The sequence below is a fragment of the Pterocles gutturalis genome, unplaced genomic scaffold (genome assembly GCF_000699245.1).
Source record: "Pterocles gutturalis isolate BGI_N339 unplaced genomic scaffold, ASM69924v1 scaffold17363, whole genome shotgun sequence".
Classification (NCBI taxonomy): domain Eukaryota; kingdom Metazoa; phylum Chordata; class Aves; order Pterocliformes; family Pteroclidae; genus Pterocles; species Pterocles gutturalis.
The window spans coordinates 11,559-30,107 of record NW_010120821.1 but is presented as its reverse complement, the minus strand read 5'-3'; the positions used below and the strand labels follow the sequence as shown (position 1 = coordinate 30,107).

The following is an 18,549-nucleotide window of genomic DNA, read 5'->3' as shown; positions in this document are numbered from 1 at the left end:
GGGAGCCCCGCGTTGCACCCCCCGCTGTCATGCTGGGCCCCGGGCGCCCCCGTAACCCTGGCGGTTTGTTTGCAGAGACGGCCCTGGAAGGAGGAGAAATGCAAGAGGAGGGAGAGTGAGAGGGGTAAGGAGCTCCCGGAGCTGCGTGAGTGATCCCTCGCCCCGGGGGTCCCTCCGGGCCACGCTGAGAGGGGAGGGGATGGGATGGGCTGATGGGCTGCAGGTCGTCCGGGGCTTGAAGTTACTTGTGCTGCAGGGCGCGGGAGAGGGGATGGACTGCCTGGAAGTAGCTGAGGCACAGGGTACGTCCCCTGCCAAGTGCTTCTTCCGACAAGAGGCTCAGTCGGTTGGGGTGGAAGCTACGCATGTGTCAGGGAACGGCACCGAAGTTCTAGCTTTGACATGGGGGTTAGGGATTCAGGATGTTATCCAGCATGTTTGGGGTATTCCTGATGTGCATCCAGATGTGTTTGTTCTAAAGATGTAGCGGTGCTTGAGCTTTTTGATGCTCATGAGCTTTGTGGAGGCATTTTTGTACTTGATCTAATGGCCTGCATGGCCTCCAGCATCGTTAGTATTTTGCAGTAATTAAGCCTAAAAGCTCCTTGTTATTGAACAAAGATCTTGGGCAGACATAAAAGACATTATACGACATTGTAAATCATTCCCGATTGTCATACTCAGGGCCTTTTGTCAACTGAAAACTCTACACTGAATAGAAAATAAAAGCTAGGTGTCTGGAGAATAAAGAAAACAATATGAAAAGTCAACCTCTAAATACCTGCATATCCAACCTTGATTGTGCCTTCCAGAAACACAGCCTCTACCTCGCCGTATACTTGCACGTGCTTTTATCTGTGTGTTTATGATTAAAGTGATGACCTGCAAAGAAGTATAAATCCAGCACATTAAGTATGTGATTCTGTGAAGTATTCTGAGATCTAAACTCCAGATTCCTTGTCCCTTGTGAGTTTTCTGGTTCACTCAGTTGTTTATTTGGTGTATGTACATTTGTGATCTGTACATAGAAGGTGTTTTTGGTTTATATCAGGAGGGTACGTTGACATCTGTCTGATACTAGACTGGTGAATAGGAAGAAGGTCCCATCTCTGGCCTGTCTGTGGAAGCTGGGATGATGAAGGCCCTGCAGTGGGAACGTGCGGTGGTACAGGGTTGAAGCTCCAGCCCCTGTCTGGTAGTTATAGAGCAATTGGAAGGGTTACATGCAGAGTTTTGGTAAAGTAAGTGTGAGCAGCATTAAAGTGGGGGCTGCAAATAGGGGTGCATGTTTTCAAAATATCCTTTAGCCTAAAATCCGGGTAGGGGAGGGGCAGCTGTGGGTATTAGGGCAGTAGTTTGGTGGAGGAATCTTATCTTTGTTTTCCCCCTTTGGAAGACTGGCTTGCTAGTGAGATTGCATGAAAGCTTCAACCCTTACACCATTTCTGCTTTTCCTCCACATTCTTATAACTTCGTCACACTTCAGTATTTCAAGTCAAAAGTTTTGAGGTCTGATACCTGCTCAAACATGAAGATTTCTGGATGGGGAGGTGGATTCTGAGAGAGTTTAATGAAAACAGTATAGTCATATTTTGAGAATCAGTAAGAGCTTTATTTTGACTTGCGCACTTTGTAAACGGAGCAAACAAAAGTTAGGTGCTCTCTGAAGTTCTGATAGGGGTCTAGATGGAGACAGGCAGCCACTGAGTGCCCTTGCCTATGCTAGTCTGGTTTTTAGAATCTGAAAACGGAGTTGCCTTTCATAACTTGTACTCTTCAAATAAAAAAGCTGTTGTGAGATTTTTGTTTAAATTGGCATCTTTCTATTTAACTCCTGAAGTTCTCAGTTTAATCCAAGGGAGTCTAGGAAAATTACAAAGTCTGTTTGGAAAATGTATCTGATTATTATATGAGACTTTATGTTTTTATAGAATGACGTTCACATTGATGTTTTTGATGTGGAAGCTAAGCAAATAAGGGTTTATTTTAAATACAAAAACAAACAAACAAAACCCCAAAAAACCCAACCCCCAAACCTGACATTCCAAACAAAAACCCCCTCTTGATTCAGGTGGTGCTCAATTGCCAAGAATGCATTAGCTCTTCATATGTGCCCATCCTGTGAAATAAAAAAGTCATGTAATTAAGCATCACATACCCTTGCTGTGGGCAGTGTATTTAATAATTAATTTGGCTCAGAGAAGAAAGCAGAGGAAGGAAGGTAAGAGTCTTGCCCCATCAGATTCTGATTGAATCACAGCAATGTAAATCCAGCGTAATTCAGTCAGGCAGCTGGCAGTCTGACTGCATGCCACTGATGCAAGGTAAATAATTCATCCTTAAGTGTGTTTATTGGTTGATTTGTAGTGAGTGAGTGAGGCAGGAATACTTGGCTTTGCTGTTGCGTGAGCAATTCATAAAAACAAAATTATCAGGTAATTTGGTTCATTTGAATACTGCTTCCCTACATAGAGGAAAATTGTCTTTGCGTTTTGGCTCACACGCAGCAATTCCACATGTATTTATTCTGCTCTAATATGCTTCTGGAAAGTAAGTGTTTCGTACTACTTGGGGCATGCTCCTCAGCTTATCTGGTGATTGAGTTAAGCCCTTCAGAAACAATATTTACTCATTAATTCGACTACTGTCACATCATAACAGAAATAGGAGTGTGACAATTTGCAGGTAGCTGCATGAGAAACTTGCAGTGCTTGCTTTCTCTAAGCAGCTTGCTCTGCCAGATGTTCTCTGAGCACAGTTTTTATTACATGTATTTTACCTTCCAGTTTTGCCATATTTGTTCAGGTGCATCTTCTGCTTCAGGAAATATTATTTTGTTAATTTCTTTAGTTTTTGAATAGCATTTCAATGAGTGAAACAAACTTTGTCCGCTAATGCTATTATATAGAGGAATGTTAAGAATTAGAATGGAAAGGGCTTCTTCAGCCAGGTGTTCCTAAAGAGATGACATTTCTGTCTTCAGAGGCCTGTCTTTTGGTGTCCCACTGGTCCTCTGACTGCATGGAGAGTTGAGATGAAGCAGTGGACACTTGACTGGGGACAGAATCCTATAGAATCTTGTCCCAAAGATGGGAATGAAATGGGCAACAGGGAGCCGTGACATGATCTCGCCTGGAAGTAGGGTACCTCAGGAGCAGGGTAATCAGGTTATCTTCCCACTGCCTAGTCTCATTGGGTGAGAGCAGAGGATCTTGTCTGTCAGGAACACTGAGTGATGTTTCTGGGTTTCTTCTGAGAGTGGGGCTGGGGTGGTCAGAGCAGTGGCAGTAGGAAGTTAGGAGCCCTAAGTTTAACTTCTTGGTCTGCTCTGACTGTCTGTTATCTTGGGCAAGTCTGTTTCCCTCTCTCTGCCTGTCTTTCTTCCTGTGTAACACAATGCTAATGTCCCCCTGCTGCATCTGGGTCCTTAGTGTTGAGCTGGGGTGGAGGGACAGGCAGCGTCCAAAGTTTCCACTGCTTGTGGGGTCAGACTGCCTGTGACAGTGAAAAATGGTTTTCAGCTGTATTTTCCTGGTTGCAGATGCACAGACTTCATAGTTTATGCCATGTACTTGGGTGGTAGATAATTGGGGGACTTTGGAGGTGTTCTGGGTTTGTAGTCAGTCCTTTTTTTGCATGGAGGACTATTGGGCAAGAGGCGTTTCAGATGGACACAAGCCTGTGGGAATAGCAGACACCTTTTTCCCCTGACAGTAATTTTTGAATTTGGGCAGATAGCTCAAAAGTGGGGAGAAGTTGCTTGAGTAAGAAAGGGGAGATTAAGGAACTGTCACAGCATTAGACTGAGTCAGTTCCATGTTGGAGTCTCTTTGGGTTTAATGTTCTTTTTGTGTGTGTCTGTCTGTCTGTCTTCCTTCTCCTCCATTCCTCTTCTGTTCTCCCTTCCTCTTCCCCCCCTGTGCCCAGCTAGGATGGAAGAATCTCATTTCAACTCCTCCCCGTACTTCTGGCCAGCAGTGCCCACCGTCTCGGGACAGGTAAGATCTTTGTCTTCCAACCCATTATGCTGGTCTTGTTTCCTTTTAGAAGTTCATGCACGATAAGTGTTTCGGTTGCATTTCTTGCTCAGCCAACTGCTGAGAGAAGCTGTGCCAGGGTATTCTAAAAAGCTGTTCTTTCCACCTGTTTAGATTGAGAACACCATGTTTATTAACAAGATGAAGGAGCAGCTATTGCCCACAGAGAAGGGCTGCAGCCTGGCTCCCCCCCACTACCCTGCCTTGCTGACAGTACCCACCTCTGTGGCCCTACCCACTGGTATCTCCATGGACTCAGACACCAAGCCGGAGCAGCTGACACCACACAGTCAAGCCCCTGTGACCCAGAACATTACTGTGGTACCAGTGCAGTCTGCTGGGCTCATGACAGCAGGTAGGGGACTCCAAAGACTTGGGCAGCATTATGAAGGGGACTCTGGGATGCAGGAACAGGGGATCCTGGAGAATCCTTTCCAGGCTGTAGATTATTCCTAGCCTTACTGATGGTGTGGACTGCCTTGGCATACTTTCACTGGCAATTTCTGGGCACTCCATACATCCACCCGCTTTATGGAAGTTTGACTTCCAGCAGTGGAGACTGGGAATGTGTTGGGGAGGGTAAGCTGCTCTTCTGTTTGCGTTGTAGTCAGAAGGAGGTGTATAAAGCTCGCTTCTGTGGGATAAGGAGGTTGGTCATAATTAGAGATGTAATAACTGACTCCCTCCGTCTTTTTTTGCAGGTCCTGGTCTGGTGATAACTTCCCCATCAGGTTCCCTGGTGACCACAGCCTCCTCTGCCCAAACCTTTCCCATCTCAGCTCCCATGATTGTCTCTGCGCTACCCCCTGGCTCCCAGGCAGCCCTCCAGGTGGTTCCTGACCTGTCCAAGAAAGGGACAACCACCCTCTCTGAAGGTGGTGGAGGTGGCGGTGGTGGGGGAGTTGCCCCCAAACCACCCCGGGGCCGGAAGAAGAAACGATTGCAGGAATCAGGGCTGCCAGAGATGAACGACCCCTTTGTGCTGTCAAACGAGGATGATGAGGACCAGCACAAGGATGGCAAGACATACAGGTGGGGAGCGGGGTTAAATCTTGACTGTAACATTGCATGGGGATGGGGGTGTGTTTAACCCTTCAGAGGGTTACATGGAGAAGAAGAGATCTCTGCATTCTCCCTGTAGAGTCCCTAAGTAGAGAATCTTTCAGCTGCAGAAAGAGTTGAGTTTTCACTCTAATCAGGAATGTTTGCAAGCTAGTGGGTTGACTCAGAACTAAAAATCTCCTTCTTAGTGGACAACCTTGATTTTGTGAATATACAGATATTAATGTTACTAGGTTAATGACCAGGATGTTATATGACATATCCTTGATGCCACAACCAGGTAGTACAGCTGGTGTACTGCAGAATGCAGTACTGTCTGGTGTAACTGGAGCACTTCTGGTGTGGTTGAGAGCCCTAGTGTTCCTGGGTGCCCCTGAATTAGGACTCCAGTCTGTCCAGTGTAAAGAGTACAGACTGGAGGCACACAGATCAGGAAGTGAACTGTGGTGATAGTATCTGCTCCTGTGTGCATTGCCCCCTGTGATCTCCTATTTCAGCATTCCCAACAAAACAGAAAAAAAAAGGCGTATCTCTGAATTAGGTATTTCTGAGCCCTAAGGGTATCACATATGAGGGGGGAGAGTTCTGAGCCCTGAGGTTGGGTTTCTGAGCTTGGAGGGATGTGGCTTGAGTTTACAAGTGAGTGGTGGGAAAGGGAGACATTAACGAGGAGGCAGTACTTAAACCAGAGGATAAGGAGTGGGGGTGTTTTAGAGAAGCTGGGAACCAGACAGAGCAGATGAGTGCTAGGGAGAAAATGTGATGGTCGGCATTGGTTGGGAAGCAGAAGCATGTATGGGTGATTTAGTGATAGGTGTTGCGGAGGGATGATTAAAATCAATAAGAGGCAAAGTAGTATCCAGATGGAAATAGAAATAGGAGATGGTCCCTAGCTCTTCTCAGTTCTTTACTATGTGCTCATGAGCCCAACTCCAAGTTTCCCTTTAACCAGCTTTTTTTTTTTTTTTTTTTTTGGAACAAATTTGGTTATGTTTCAGGAAATAAGTCATAACAGTGTGAAGGCGTCTACATAGAATCAGTCCATCCACCCCAGACACTGCTTCATTTTTAACTGTAGCATTTAAAAAATGTTTACTTTTAAAAATCAATGCAGTTAAATAGGTACAAAACCAGAGCTTGGATCAGCTTTTTTATTCTCTTATCCAGTGTCCCAGTTCTTCCACTTTGAAAATGGAATCAACGTATGGTGAAGAGGGGTGGGAGTGTTAGGTAGCTTGCTATTTGTAATCCCGCCATTTATTTTGGGCCTTAGCCACAATTCTACACTACTCAAGCTGCTTACAGTCTGGGTTGCTAATTAGGCTGTTAAATATGTATTTACAGGGGACACAATTGGCAGTGAACACTAGAATTAAAGTTGAACCAAGGCTTTAATTATAGCTCCTTGTTTACTTGTAAGTTGTAAAAAAAATGCCCAAGACCAGGTGGAATGACTCAGCAGAAACTTCATGAACACACATAGTCTGTGTAACAGCTGATGAAGAAGACTTTGCTGGAAAAAACAAATTATTTTATATGTAGGAACATGTAATCAGGAAGATTTCCTCTCTTCGTGTTTAATCTCAATGTGTTACCTCTGCCTCTTCCTCCAGCCTCCATCCCAAGTAGGCCTCTCTCTGAGCAGTGCTAGGGTGCAAGATAGATAAATTGAGATTTGTTGAATACCACCAAGGAGTACTTCTGCCCTCCTTGGGATCTCCTCCTTGGCTGATGCTTGCTGTGTGCAAGTTTGGAACTAAAAATAATTGTTGAAAAAAAAGAAAAAAAAGGAAAGTGCTATCTTCTCTTGGAGGTGTGGGAGAGAAAACCTTTGTGAAATATAGTAAAATTGTTTCTCCATAATATGCACATGAATAGACTTGCCAGTTTAAACTTTGAGGACTCCTGGGTTCCTTCTGCATTCTAGAGGATGATCTGGGTAGTTCCCATTACTACAGTATGCAGACATATTCTAGCTAAATTAAGACTGTGGGTGAGGTTCATCTACTCCTGCTCCCTTCTGAGGCTGGAGGAGGAGTTGCTTGTGGTATTCGTATGTCTACGTTTGTATGATTTCACTGATTCTTATGAGGATACACTGAGGACAATCTAGTCAGATTCCTGAAAGGAGTTGTACTATATAGATCAAGATGACTTAAAAAACAAACACAAAAAAAACCCCCAAAAAAACCAAACCACCAAACCAAAAAACAAAACCCACTTAATTCCTAAAGCCTGGGATTATTTTGTCAAATAGAATTCTTTTTTGTTTTAAGTTTCTTTTTGAGCTCCATGAGCTCTCTTGTTCTGAGTACCTGGGCAGGTGGCTGATTTCCCTAATTCCTGACTAGTGTATTGTGAAGACAGAGTAAGGTCTTGAATGGGCAGCACAGCAAAGCAGACTTGGAAGGAATTGGAGCACAAAGGTGGTACTTGTATTGCAGCTCACCCTATTATCTACTGAATGTAGAGATTCCTGCTCCAGCAAGTGGAAGCTGTTTTTGCTGCTGTATCATCTCTAGAAGTGAATTAATAATCTCCTGTGAAAGTGGTGCAGGAATCTTTGTGACTAGGTTTTTCTTTGTAAGAAAAGGTGCGAGGGTTTAGCTAATGACATTGTTCCTTGCAGATCTTGGACATGAAGCCTTAGGATTAGTCTGGCAGAGTCCTTGTGCTTTGCTTTGTGTTGTTAGAAGAATGCTTGCACCTGCAGGGAACAGCATCTAAACCAGACCTGTGAAGCATTTTCCTTCATGAGTAGTATCACTTCAGTCTTGTCTGGATTAATTGTCAGTTCTTTGTTAATCTTCCCAGACATCTTTGTAGAATTTACCTTTTCTGTGGAAAATGAGATTGGCATCAAGTAAGGTGCTGGCAGTGTGAAGCACATGGCTTCTACTCAGTACTTTAAAAGGCGCTGAGCAAGAGAGAGCAAGCATAGGTCCTAGAGACAGTAGTATTGTTTCTTAGTACTGTTTTAGTACCTGTACCTGTGCACTTTCAGAAGTTTGTGGTATGATGTAATCATATCACAAGTGGACAAGGCTGAGAAGTGATTCAGCCTATCTGGGCCATGTCATCAGTTCTCTCTCTCTGATAAACAGTTCTCTATTAAATAGTTTCTTCTTTGCAGGAGGAAGAGAGCTCTTGATAGGCATTGCTTGGTTCCAGTATTAAGTTTGTGAAGGCTAGGATGAATACCAGTTTGTAGTCTGGAATAGTTTTGCAAGCTGTCCTAGGATAGCAGCAGAAGGGCTGTAGGCTTGAGAAGGGACTTGCCATCATACTGTGACCAACAAGCTCTTTGTTTGCTGCTGCTAGTTCTGAATTTGTTTACTTTCACTAGGTTGCGAGAACAGCAGGGGTTTGGGTTTGGAAGACAATAAGCAGGTGAGGGACATAGGAAGCTTCTGACATGAATCCAGGGTGAAAAAAGCATACAGAAGCCTTAGAAGGCTTAGAAGGGAGCAGAGTTGAGCTGTGGAACGTGAAGAAAACTGGACAGAGGCCCCCATTAGTGAAGAAATAAGGGACACAAGGGGAGCCAGTGGTTTGAATACAGCAGGTGGGTATGTTCTCAGACACGTCTCATTTTATGTGTCTTTTTTCTGCCATATACTGGATTTAGTGTTGCTGTTTGGTGAACTTCCCATGTTTTTGAACAGATTTGAAATCTGGTGGCTATGACTTTTGTAAGCCACATATATCTGTGAAAACACGGTCAAATTTGGTCAAGTTGTAAGCTTGGAAAAAAAAAAAATCTATCAAGCATGCCCTGAGATGCTTTATAGTTTGGTAGTTGACACATGCAAAGATTATATTCTCTCTGATGTTTCTTGAGGCTTGCAGAACTCCAGGCACTGACCAGACTGTCTGTCTTCACCGAAGAGAGAAATACACTCTAACCTCTCTGTTTCTATATGAGGCTGGACTACATGGTGTATTCTCTCTGCATCAACGAGCATCTTCTAGACTAGCACTGAGGGCCAAGCCTGCTTTTCCTTCAGTCACAACTGCTTCTTCTACTTCAGAAGGGAGTCTTTTGTGGCCAGCGTTGACAGTAACCTCCCTCCTCTGAGGGGCACAAAGGCAAGGTGCAAGAAGACACTGCTTGGTTCAAATGTAGTAGGGAGAAGAATGAGATGCAGGCAGGGCCTGGAGCTGATTTTGTCCAGGAAGTCTGGAAACTGGTAGAGCAAAGATGGGAATTGAAAAGAGAAGAGAGAAAAGACTAGAGCCTAGAAACTAGGGAGTGCAGCAGAGGATGTGATGGGGAGTCTATTTGCAAGGGAGGGATGGCCTGGACATAAATATGAAGGACCAAGACTAAGGGGAGAAAGAAAGAGGCAGATCTGCTAGGGGCTGGAAAATGAGGAGATACCTAGAATTAGCAGAACAGATGGGGACAAGAGCATGGGATGTAGACAGAAAATACGGGGGAGAGGAAGGAGATGTTAAGTAACTGGGAGAATGGAATAGGGAAGAGCCACTGCAGCAGACGATAAGGAGGCTGGGGCATGTGGGTAAAGAGCTTGGGCCTGGGTCTTGGTGCAGGAAAGAGGGGATTGCAACAGGCTAGAAGGCCAAGGGGGAATTAAGTTTGAAGTGTCATGTGGAAAGTTTGACCACATTCCCTCCAAAGCCTAGAAATGTTCAACCCAATATTCCTAAATTTTGCCATGTCTCTCATGTCAGCACAAGAATGTGACCTCCTCTGGCAAAGAACCTCATCCCCCTCTAAGGCTAGAAGAAGGTGACAAACTACCATTAGTATCATTTATCATCCTGGCTGCAGTGGCAGAGGTCTGTGCAGTGGATTTAAGATTGCTGATGACCAACATGGGTGTCAGTATGATGCCACATGTTGGAATTTCTGTTTGCTTTTTTCAACAAGTTGTTCCGTGAGCAGCGGAACTAATGAAGCCTGGTTTCCAGCGACTCTCTCCTGTGTGGATTCTCTGATGTCTGATCAAGGGTGAGCTTACTAGCCTTTCCCTCACCAGGGAGCTCCAACTGGGCCTCTCTTCTTTCCCCAGCTGCATATATTTATGAGACTTTTGGTGACTTTGAGATCTTACCCCTTTTCCAGATTTGGTTGAAATTGGCTTATGATCTCAAAACTCTTAAGAAGGACAGGTACACATGCATATCCATATATACACATGCAGTTTGTATACATAAGCTTTGCTTTGTATATGAATGCTGTGCTTGGGGGTTAGAAAATGGTAGAATTAAGGCTGACCACATGCCTCAGGATATAGTAAGGTAAAAACTTGTTTTATGGTAAGTTCTCTCCCTTCTGCTGAGTTGTAACTGTGTGCATGTGCGCACGCGTGCACATTCTCAGTTCGTCGTAGTGCTGAGGAGAAGGAATTAACAGTAAAGGTTCTGCAGTCATGAGTTTTAATTTTAGTACATATTACTCGCATGTCAATGGAATGAGTGTGTGCAAGGGAGTGAGGAGGGCAGTTACAGTTTCAGCTGGGGAGAGAGAACTTGCAAACTGTTCTGTCACACACTTTATCTGATCACACTTTAATTTGGCTCTATTGAGTCAATGCACTTTGATATCAACCTTGATTATGTGATTATAGTTATTGTGTACACGATGGCCCATCAGAGTCCTGCATGTTTACTCAGAGAACTTGACAGGAGTGTTTTATTAAATCTATCTGTCTATCTATCTATTGACAAGGGGGTTGCAGAACTGAGAAGGATGATTTGGGGAAGGTGTTTGCCTGCTAGTCTGAAGAATTGTAGGTTACACTTGCCTCTGCTGGAGATTTGCTATGGTATCCTACAGCCATGTGGTTCAGCCCTGCAGATAATCTCGCCTTGAAGCATGTGCTGGAGCACATGTGAATATGAGTTAGGTCTAGTCTTCAGTGGATTTGCATTTGCTGCAGGCTAAAAATTATCAGACAGTTATCCTAAAATAATTAATAAATTGGTGTTCCCCAAACCGTAGTCTCTTCTCAAGTATCATTGAATAGTCCTCTGTTACATGTCAGACCCTGTTTTGCTTTGCAGAAGCATTGCATCACGTAGCTGTAGCATAAAAAATCTATAGGAACTGTGATATGAATGTATATAATGTGAATTTTCCTTTAAAGGAAAAAAAGTGGTCACAGGTATCAGTTTGTCCACTTGGAATTAGTGGTTATGTCTGTTCTACTGCATTTAACTCCCTTCCCTTAGAAAAAATAAGACAGGGACACTGTGGGGATAGATGAGTGCTTATGGAGCACTGATACTTCTGTGGTGGGTACAACAGATGAGTGATTCTGCTTCATGAGGTTGGAATTGCATGTGGTTGTCGATGCTTGAGGCTGTACACAGAGTGGTGGTGAAAAAAACTGAACACTTGCTTGTTGAGTATCTCTCTGTGCAACATAATAAGGATACGGTTCTGCGGGAACAGTCAATAAGGCTGTATCAGAATGCACCTGCATTGCGGAGCCAAATTATAGTGACATAGATGACCTTAGTTCTGGAATTTCCAAATTTGCTAGTGCTTTCTCATGGGCCTTCTGTATTCTTTTTATTTTAGCTTTTGCATGTTATCACTGTACTAGGAAACCCCTTGTTATGTTTTATTGTTTTGCTGGTCTAATCATGAGCTAATGCTGACTGATTTCAAAAATTGGTAGATAAGGTCTCTTAGGCCTGATGGTGTTCAATGATTTGGAGGTCAACAGAAAGTCGTGGTTGATAATTTACAGATAGAAGGAAGCAATGCTGGTGGATAACTAACAAAAAAGAAATAGGGAAGTTTTGTGTGGTTGTTAAATTGGAAGTATTCAAGCAAATTTAATACATTAATATTTTAATACAGCCCAATGGAAGACTTAGCCTTTTGGGTAATACTGTGTGGCTTCTCCAGCAGTCAGAGATTGAGACCTAGGTGTTTTGGACACAGTGGAAAACAATATCAAACAGAAGTGTCCTGTGAGATACTATTGAACATCCTTGATCTAAAGATAAGGAATATGGGGAAACTATCCTGGAAAGCAATGACTGTGAAAAAGATTTTTAGGAATTGAGTGACATCATGTGAGCTCCCAGTGCGAGGCTCTGGCAGAATTGTTGTTAGCATGAATGCTGGAGTCATTAGAAGAAGACAGACTTGTGAAACATGCTGAAATACCACAAAATTCTGTGTCTGGTATTTTTAAAGGATCATTTTGGATTTTTATGCCCTCAAATGTGAGAAGTGGAAAAGTGCTATATGGTGAGAGCATTTAAAAAACACTTGCTGCCTTGTCAGGAGAGTATGATTTTCTGTAGCCTTATGAAGCCACGAAGTGACTGAAGGACTGTGGAAATAAGTTGACTGAGATCTCTGAGCGTAGCTGATAGATTTGATAGTATACATGCCAGTAGTGTAAATTGGTAAATGGAAGCATAATGTTAACTTTTGAATAGGAGCTGATGCTGAGTGTAGTAGTGTAGACGCAGAGGTAGAAGTCATATGCTTTAATTTGGTGTCTTCGTACTCGTGGACTTTTCTTAGGTCTTCTCCAAGTTTTCTAGCTGTGTATCTTGGATGTTAGTTCTGTCTCCTTTCCCATGCCTTTTACAAAATATTAGCAAGAAAATGTTTAACTTCAACTTTAAAAAAAAAACCAACAACCAAACAGGGAATGTTGGGATTAAATTAACATTTATCATGAACTACGCATCCATTATTATGCAGTGCTTGCATTAGTTACTTCATTAACTCTGCATTGCGAAGGCAGTACATTTCTTTCCTTGCTAAAGGAACTGCTGGCTCTGACAGCCTAAACATACTCTTATAATCTAGTTTAACTTCAGAACTTCCTGATTTGATTTATTTTTTTTTTAAACTTGTGGTCTAACTTGTATTTGTAGCCTAACAGAAGGAGCAAGGGCTTCTAAGACTAATCTCAGTAGATACTAGGAATTTGAATTCTCAAAGCCATGTGAAAGTTCGCATAGTTTTCACAACTGTGATACTGATTAATTAAGCACTTGATTGAAAAATGCTGTTAATCCATGTTAGGCAAATTTTACTATGAGCTGGTAGTTCAGGTGGTATTTTATCTCCTAACAGCATCTGATGAATGAGGCAGAACATTCCATGAAAAGTGGAAAAAAATAATGGTACTATGTGCCAGAGTTGTAGTATAATTGCTATAAGCATCATTTTGTTTATGACTCATCATGATGACTTTCATGTGAGAGCAGAATTAGAATTATACATCCACCTTTTACTGGCATTTCATGATTTTTGAGGGTGTTTCTGTCTAACACAAACATTCTCTGAATGTCTCACTTTCCTACAGATACCCTATAAAAAGAAAGTATTATAAACATTGAAAGGGATTACTTTTGATCTCTGGCATATGGCTGGGTACTAAATTAACCGTTTATATGGACAGATACACCTCTGTGTTATTAAGAATATGTTCTCCTAGGCTGTCTAAATTTGCAGAACCATAACAAGCAACTGTAGGGATGTATCACACTGTCAGTGAGAACGCTGCAGTCATTTCTGTTACTTGCTCTCAGAAAGAATACAGTGGAAGTAGTGGTAGTTTAGAAGCACAGTAGAGAGAAAAGATTAAAAATGCATATTAAACAGAGGTGAAAAAAAATAAATTATTTCATATAGTGTTTTGTTCATGCTTAGCAAGGAGCACTCCTAGCTTCTCCTGCCCCCAGCCAGAAGACTGTCACTGGAGTACTGAAATGCTGATAGTGTCAGATACAATGTTCTCATTATCCATGTAGATTTAACATTTTTCTGAATCCATATTTGCCCACTAGAGGGCTGATTGCATCTTCCCCTTTAATATTTGATGTTGTCTGAGGCAGAATGCAAAGCCCTTAATTAGATGGATTATTTGTTCCATTGAAAATGCTTGATACCACACAATACAAAACTCCGAAATGCAGCTTTCTGCTGTATTCTAGGGCTCTTTTTAACTCATAAGGCTCATTAATTTGTTAATGCTACATAACATTCTTGCCCTCTCAAGTCTGATGCCAATTAGATGATTGGAAAATGAGTCTTCGCAAGACTTTATTTTAAAATGTTATTTGAAAAACAATACTGGAATATCTATAGCTGCTAAATTCACACAAGAGGGTTTTGGGTTTTTTGGGGGGTGGTGGTATTTTTGCCTGGTCAGATTTTCCTTCTTTTTATGAAAGTGCTGGAGAGATTTTGAAATACCTTCTTTATAATTTTATTTTGAAAATGGAAAAGGATGTTCAGTTCAGTCTGTTTCTCTTCATTAAAGTTTATTCTAGTGTATTTCTGACCTGAAGGCGGATAATTTGACAAAGCAAAAGCTTTGCCTGGAAAAGAGGAGACTGAGGGGTGACCTAATCAATGTTTATAAATATGTAAAGGGTGAGTGTCAGGAGGATGGAGCCAGGCTCTTCTCTGTGACATCCAGTGACAGGACAAGGGGCAATGGGTTCAAGCTGGAACACAGGAGGTTCCACTTGAATATGAGAAAAAACTTCTTCACGGTGAGGGTGACAGAGCACTGGAACAGGCTGCCCAGAGAGGGTGTGGAGTCTCCTTCTCTGGAGACATTCAAAGCCCGCCTGGATGCGTTCCTGTGGGATCTGATCTGGGTGTTCCTGCTCCGGCAGGGGGATTGGACTGGATGATCTTTCGAGGTCCCTTCCAATCTCTAACATTCTGTGATTCTGTGATTCTGTAAAGGAAAGGATGCACAGAAGTTACGGAAAATACAGTAGATGGCTTTATGGCACTACAGATTTAATGCATGGGACTACTTAGACTTGATGACGCAGTAAAGTTCATGAATTTTTCAAAACAAAATAGACTGCTTAAAATATAGACATGTGTATGGCACAGGAGAGATTAATGCCCAGCATTGTATTTAAACTAGAGCAAAACTTTTAGAAAGCTATTACTTTCATAAAGGTAGGTGGATTCTCAAAATACTGATTGTAGGGGCCAAGTGATTGAGACCATGTTATAGCCCTCCAGGCATTGTTCCAAAGATGCGCTATTCTCATGGTTGGAAAGATCTTATTTCCTCTTGGATTTTTTAACTTCTACTGCCAGTTATTATTATACCTTTCTTTGCCCATAAAACAGGCCACTAGTAATCGATATTTTTCTCCCTACATAGCTTGGTCAATACCCATATAAATCTATCTTTTAAGCTTTTCTCCAAACCTAGATAGTCTGGACTCGGTCAATCTTTGCTGTGAAGCCAGTTTTCCACATGCCATCATTCTTTAAGTTTGCTGAACTTGTCTGAGTTTTACAATAATTGTTGACCACATGGACTTCAGAATTAGACATTCTGTTGCAGGAGTAGTCACACTGTTCCTGTTTACAAAAATGATACCTGCTATTCCCTTTTGTTTTGGTTAGCCATATTAGCACAGCATCGCACTGGGAGCTTCTTCTCAGTTGAATGGTTCCTTATGAGAGGACTGATATTGTGAAACAGAGTTTAGCTGAGAGTAATGGAAGTAAGCATCTGCTGAGAAGGAGCTTGATAAAAGTAATGCATGGGATTATGCCATAATTGCTTGCATTAGCAGAGAACTGGACTTGGCAACTCAGAGGTATTTTTTCAGTTCAGTATTCACCTCAAAGTTCTTTCTAGCGTTGCTGCTTTCAAGCATACAATCCTCATCCTGTGAGTGCAACTTGATAACTGCAAAATGCATATCTTGTATTCAAGCCTAGCTTTAAACATGTTGGAAAGTCTGGAACAAACTGCACAAGTGTTTGGAGATAGTTTGGTTTATAAACCAAGAGCTACTTTTTTTAAAAAGATCATTCTGATGTTCCTTTTTACTCCTCATATCCCCAGTAGACCTAGGGATAAACAGCCAATTTTCTTCTGTTTGTTGATTCCAGAAGGGATTGTTGTCTGTGTGAGGGGGGATTTAGGTAAGGATGTGTTTATCTTGCGTGTTCTGTTAGGGTTTGCAATTAAGGTGGATTAAGAGAAAGATAAAGGTAGGAAATGTGGGAACAACTGTTAGGATGACAATGAATGTAAAAGAACAATGATGAAGAGGAAAAAATGTTATGGCAAGTGTGTGGTAGAGTGCTTGCTAGGGAAGCACTGCCTCCAGGTAAATGGCTTAAAATGGAGCTGCAGCTTGGAAGAGCCCGTGGAAGTTAAAGTAGGTGCTGGATAAATACTGCCTATATTACATACAGTAGTCAGACTGCACACTTCATAAAGCTTCCAGCTCCAGCATCAATAGTCACAGTAGTAGATGGAATGAAGTATCCTCCTGGGAGGAGATGGATATGGGGAGGAGCAGCATCAACTCTCTGTGGCTTCTAATAACTGCAGAGATTATTGTCACTGAGCAGTTTTGTAAACACTCGTAAAACTTAAGAAAATTCCCAGACAAAAACATGAAGTCAACGTGCTGTGAAGGTTGAATTCATGTTAGCCAGTCTTCTTCTGGGTGGTATTTTTTCTCTTAGATGTGACCCTGGAAGTCCCAAGTGCAGGTTCAATTTTTGTCTTGTTTAATTGAAAAGTCTACAAATGGAAAAACTAAGTTCAGAGAAACCTTAACTCTGCCCCTTTGTTGGCACACATTTAAAAAAAATAAAAAAAAGTCCAGTAACTTGGATGCAGCCTCTATCTCTCTGTCAAATTATCAACCACAAAAGCTTTTACCATCTTTAATTGTGTAACAGTGAAAGCGAAAGCTTCTCTTAACAGCCTGGTGTCACGGAGGAACAGTTTTTAACAGTAGCACCCAAAGCAGATAGATGCCAACTGCTTCTTCCTGTTCAGAGTCTGTGTGTTACCAAATACATTTCTGATCATTATGGGAACAGATGGGTCCAAATGCCCAGACAAAACATTTTGTATCACATCAGTAAGGTAGAAATGGTGAAAGCCTGTTAGAACAGTGAAATATTACATTTGATATCTTTGTGAGACCCACTAGGAAAGCAGCACTGTTGTTATTTTCAGCATTTTGTATTCGAAATCCATGAGTGTCTTCTCCAAAAATGGGAGCAGAGTTAAGTGGGTTTGGTCATAACTGCTTTTGCGGACTTTGCAGTACATGGAATGAACTTCTATTATGAAGATGAACCTTAATCTAAGAATCTCCAGGTTTTACAAACTTTTTTTGACTGAAATAAATTTTAGATTAACAAAGTGGTTTTGTCTGGGAATTCTTATTCCTGTCCCCTTCAGATTGCTGTTAGAAAATCTGCAAAGTGCTGCCCTGTCTCACTTGTAAGCCTAACAAATTAACCTCTTTGATTCTTCCAAGAGCTTTACTTGTCTGGCTGCAAGGTCTTGTTTGGTTCTTCTGACAGTTCCTAGCTTAAGTTGGTCCCCCTGGGACTAGAGTACTCGCAGCCAAGCACAGTGTCTCGGGTGAAACCTCCCCAGAACCACATAGCCAGAGAACATCCGTTCTTCACTCAGTGTGGAGGACCCCATCCAGTTAGAGTTGATATATATTGGGGCTTGCCCCTGTGTGACACTGTCTCTTCCCCTCACCACGGTCCCAGGTGCCGGATGTGTTCGCTGACCTTCTACTCCAAGTCGGAGATGCAGATCCACTCCAAGTCCCACACGGAGACAAAGCCACACAAGTGTCCTCACTGCTCCAAGAGCTTCGCCAACAGCTCCTACCTGGCCCAGCACATTCGCATCCACTCAGGGGCCAAGCCCTACACGTGCAGCTACTGCCAGAAGGCCTTCCGCCAGCTCTCCCACCTGCAGCAGCACACACGGTAAGGGCCAGAGGAGGCTGGGGGCTCTCTGCACTGCATGTTGCCATCATCCCAGCATGCTGTGAGCACCCTTGGTGGGCGACTGCCTGGGGAGACCTTGCTGTTTTCTGCAGGCTGATCAGGTCTCGTACATGACAAACTGGCAGTAGTGGTATCCAACACGTGAGACTTGTCACTTGCTGTGAGGGGCTGGGTGCGCACAGAGGTTAGCGCTGCTCACCCTAAGGGGTGTCTGCAATGTATTGACGCTTTCAGACAGAAGGTAGGGCTGCTTATGTCAGAGTGAGAGTAGAGTGGGCGTAGGCGACTGTTCCCTGTCACCCCAGCATAGTTCTGCCAAACGTTTCAGTCCAGGCTTGCAGCCCCCCTGCTATTTCAGCTGTAGGCTTCCCACACACAGCTCTGCCAATGCCCCTCAGTCTAAGCTCTGTAGTTCCTCTCTCTGGATCCTCCCCCGGTGCAGACAGACCATGGTCTCTTGAATCCAAGGGGAGCACGGTTCGAGACTGAGCAAGCTCATGCCGTGTTTGGAGTTCCTCCATGTAGCAGATAGCGTGGTGCTGTCCCACCCCCTTTGTGCACTCATTCCATCAGCACTAGCCAGATGGCGGTCGTGTCCAACTGCTGCTGCTCCTCCTCCTCTTCGGCAGGATCCACTCCAAGCTCCACACGGCGATTGTCAAGCCACACAAGTGTCCTCACTGCTCC

General features: G+C 43.0%; 1 protein-coding gene across 1 annotated transcript in view; it reads left to right on the top strand.

Annotated features, from left to right (window-relative positions):
* Positions 1-50: 50 nt before the first annotated feature.
* ZNF384 (zinc finger protein 384) overlaps positions 51-18,549 on the top strand; it is a 24,602-nt gene continuing 6,103 nt past the window's right edge. Inside the window, exons 1-6 of the mRNA XM_010077038.1 lie at positions 51-124; positions 1,052-1,241; positions 3,932-3,998; positions 4,152-4,392; positions 4,739-5,069; positions 17,617-17,841. Coding sequence (XP_010075340.1) covers positions 3,933-3,998; positions 4,152-4,392; positions 4,739-5,069; positions 17,617-17,841 — 863 coding nt within the window. The 5' untranslated portion in view covers positions 51-124; positions 1,052-1,241; position 3,932. The remainder of the gene's footprint in view (positions 125-1,051; positions 1,242-3,931; positions 3,999-4,151; positions 4,393-4,738; positions 5,070-17,616; positions 17,842-18,549) is intronic.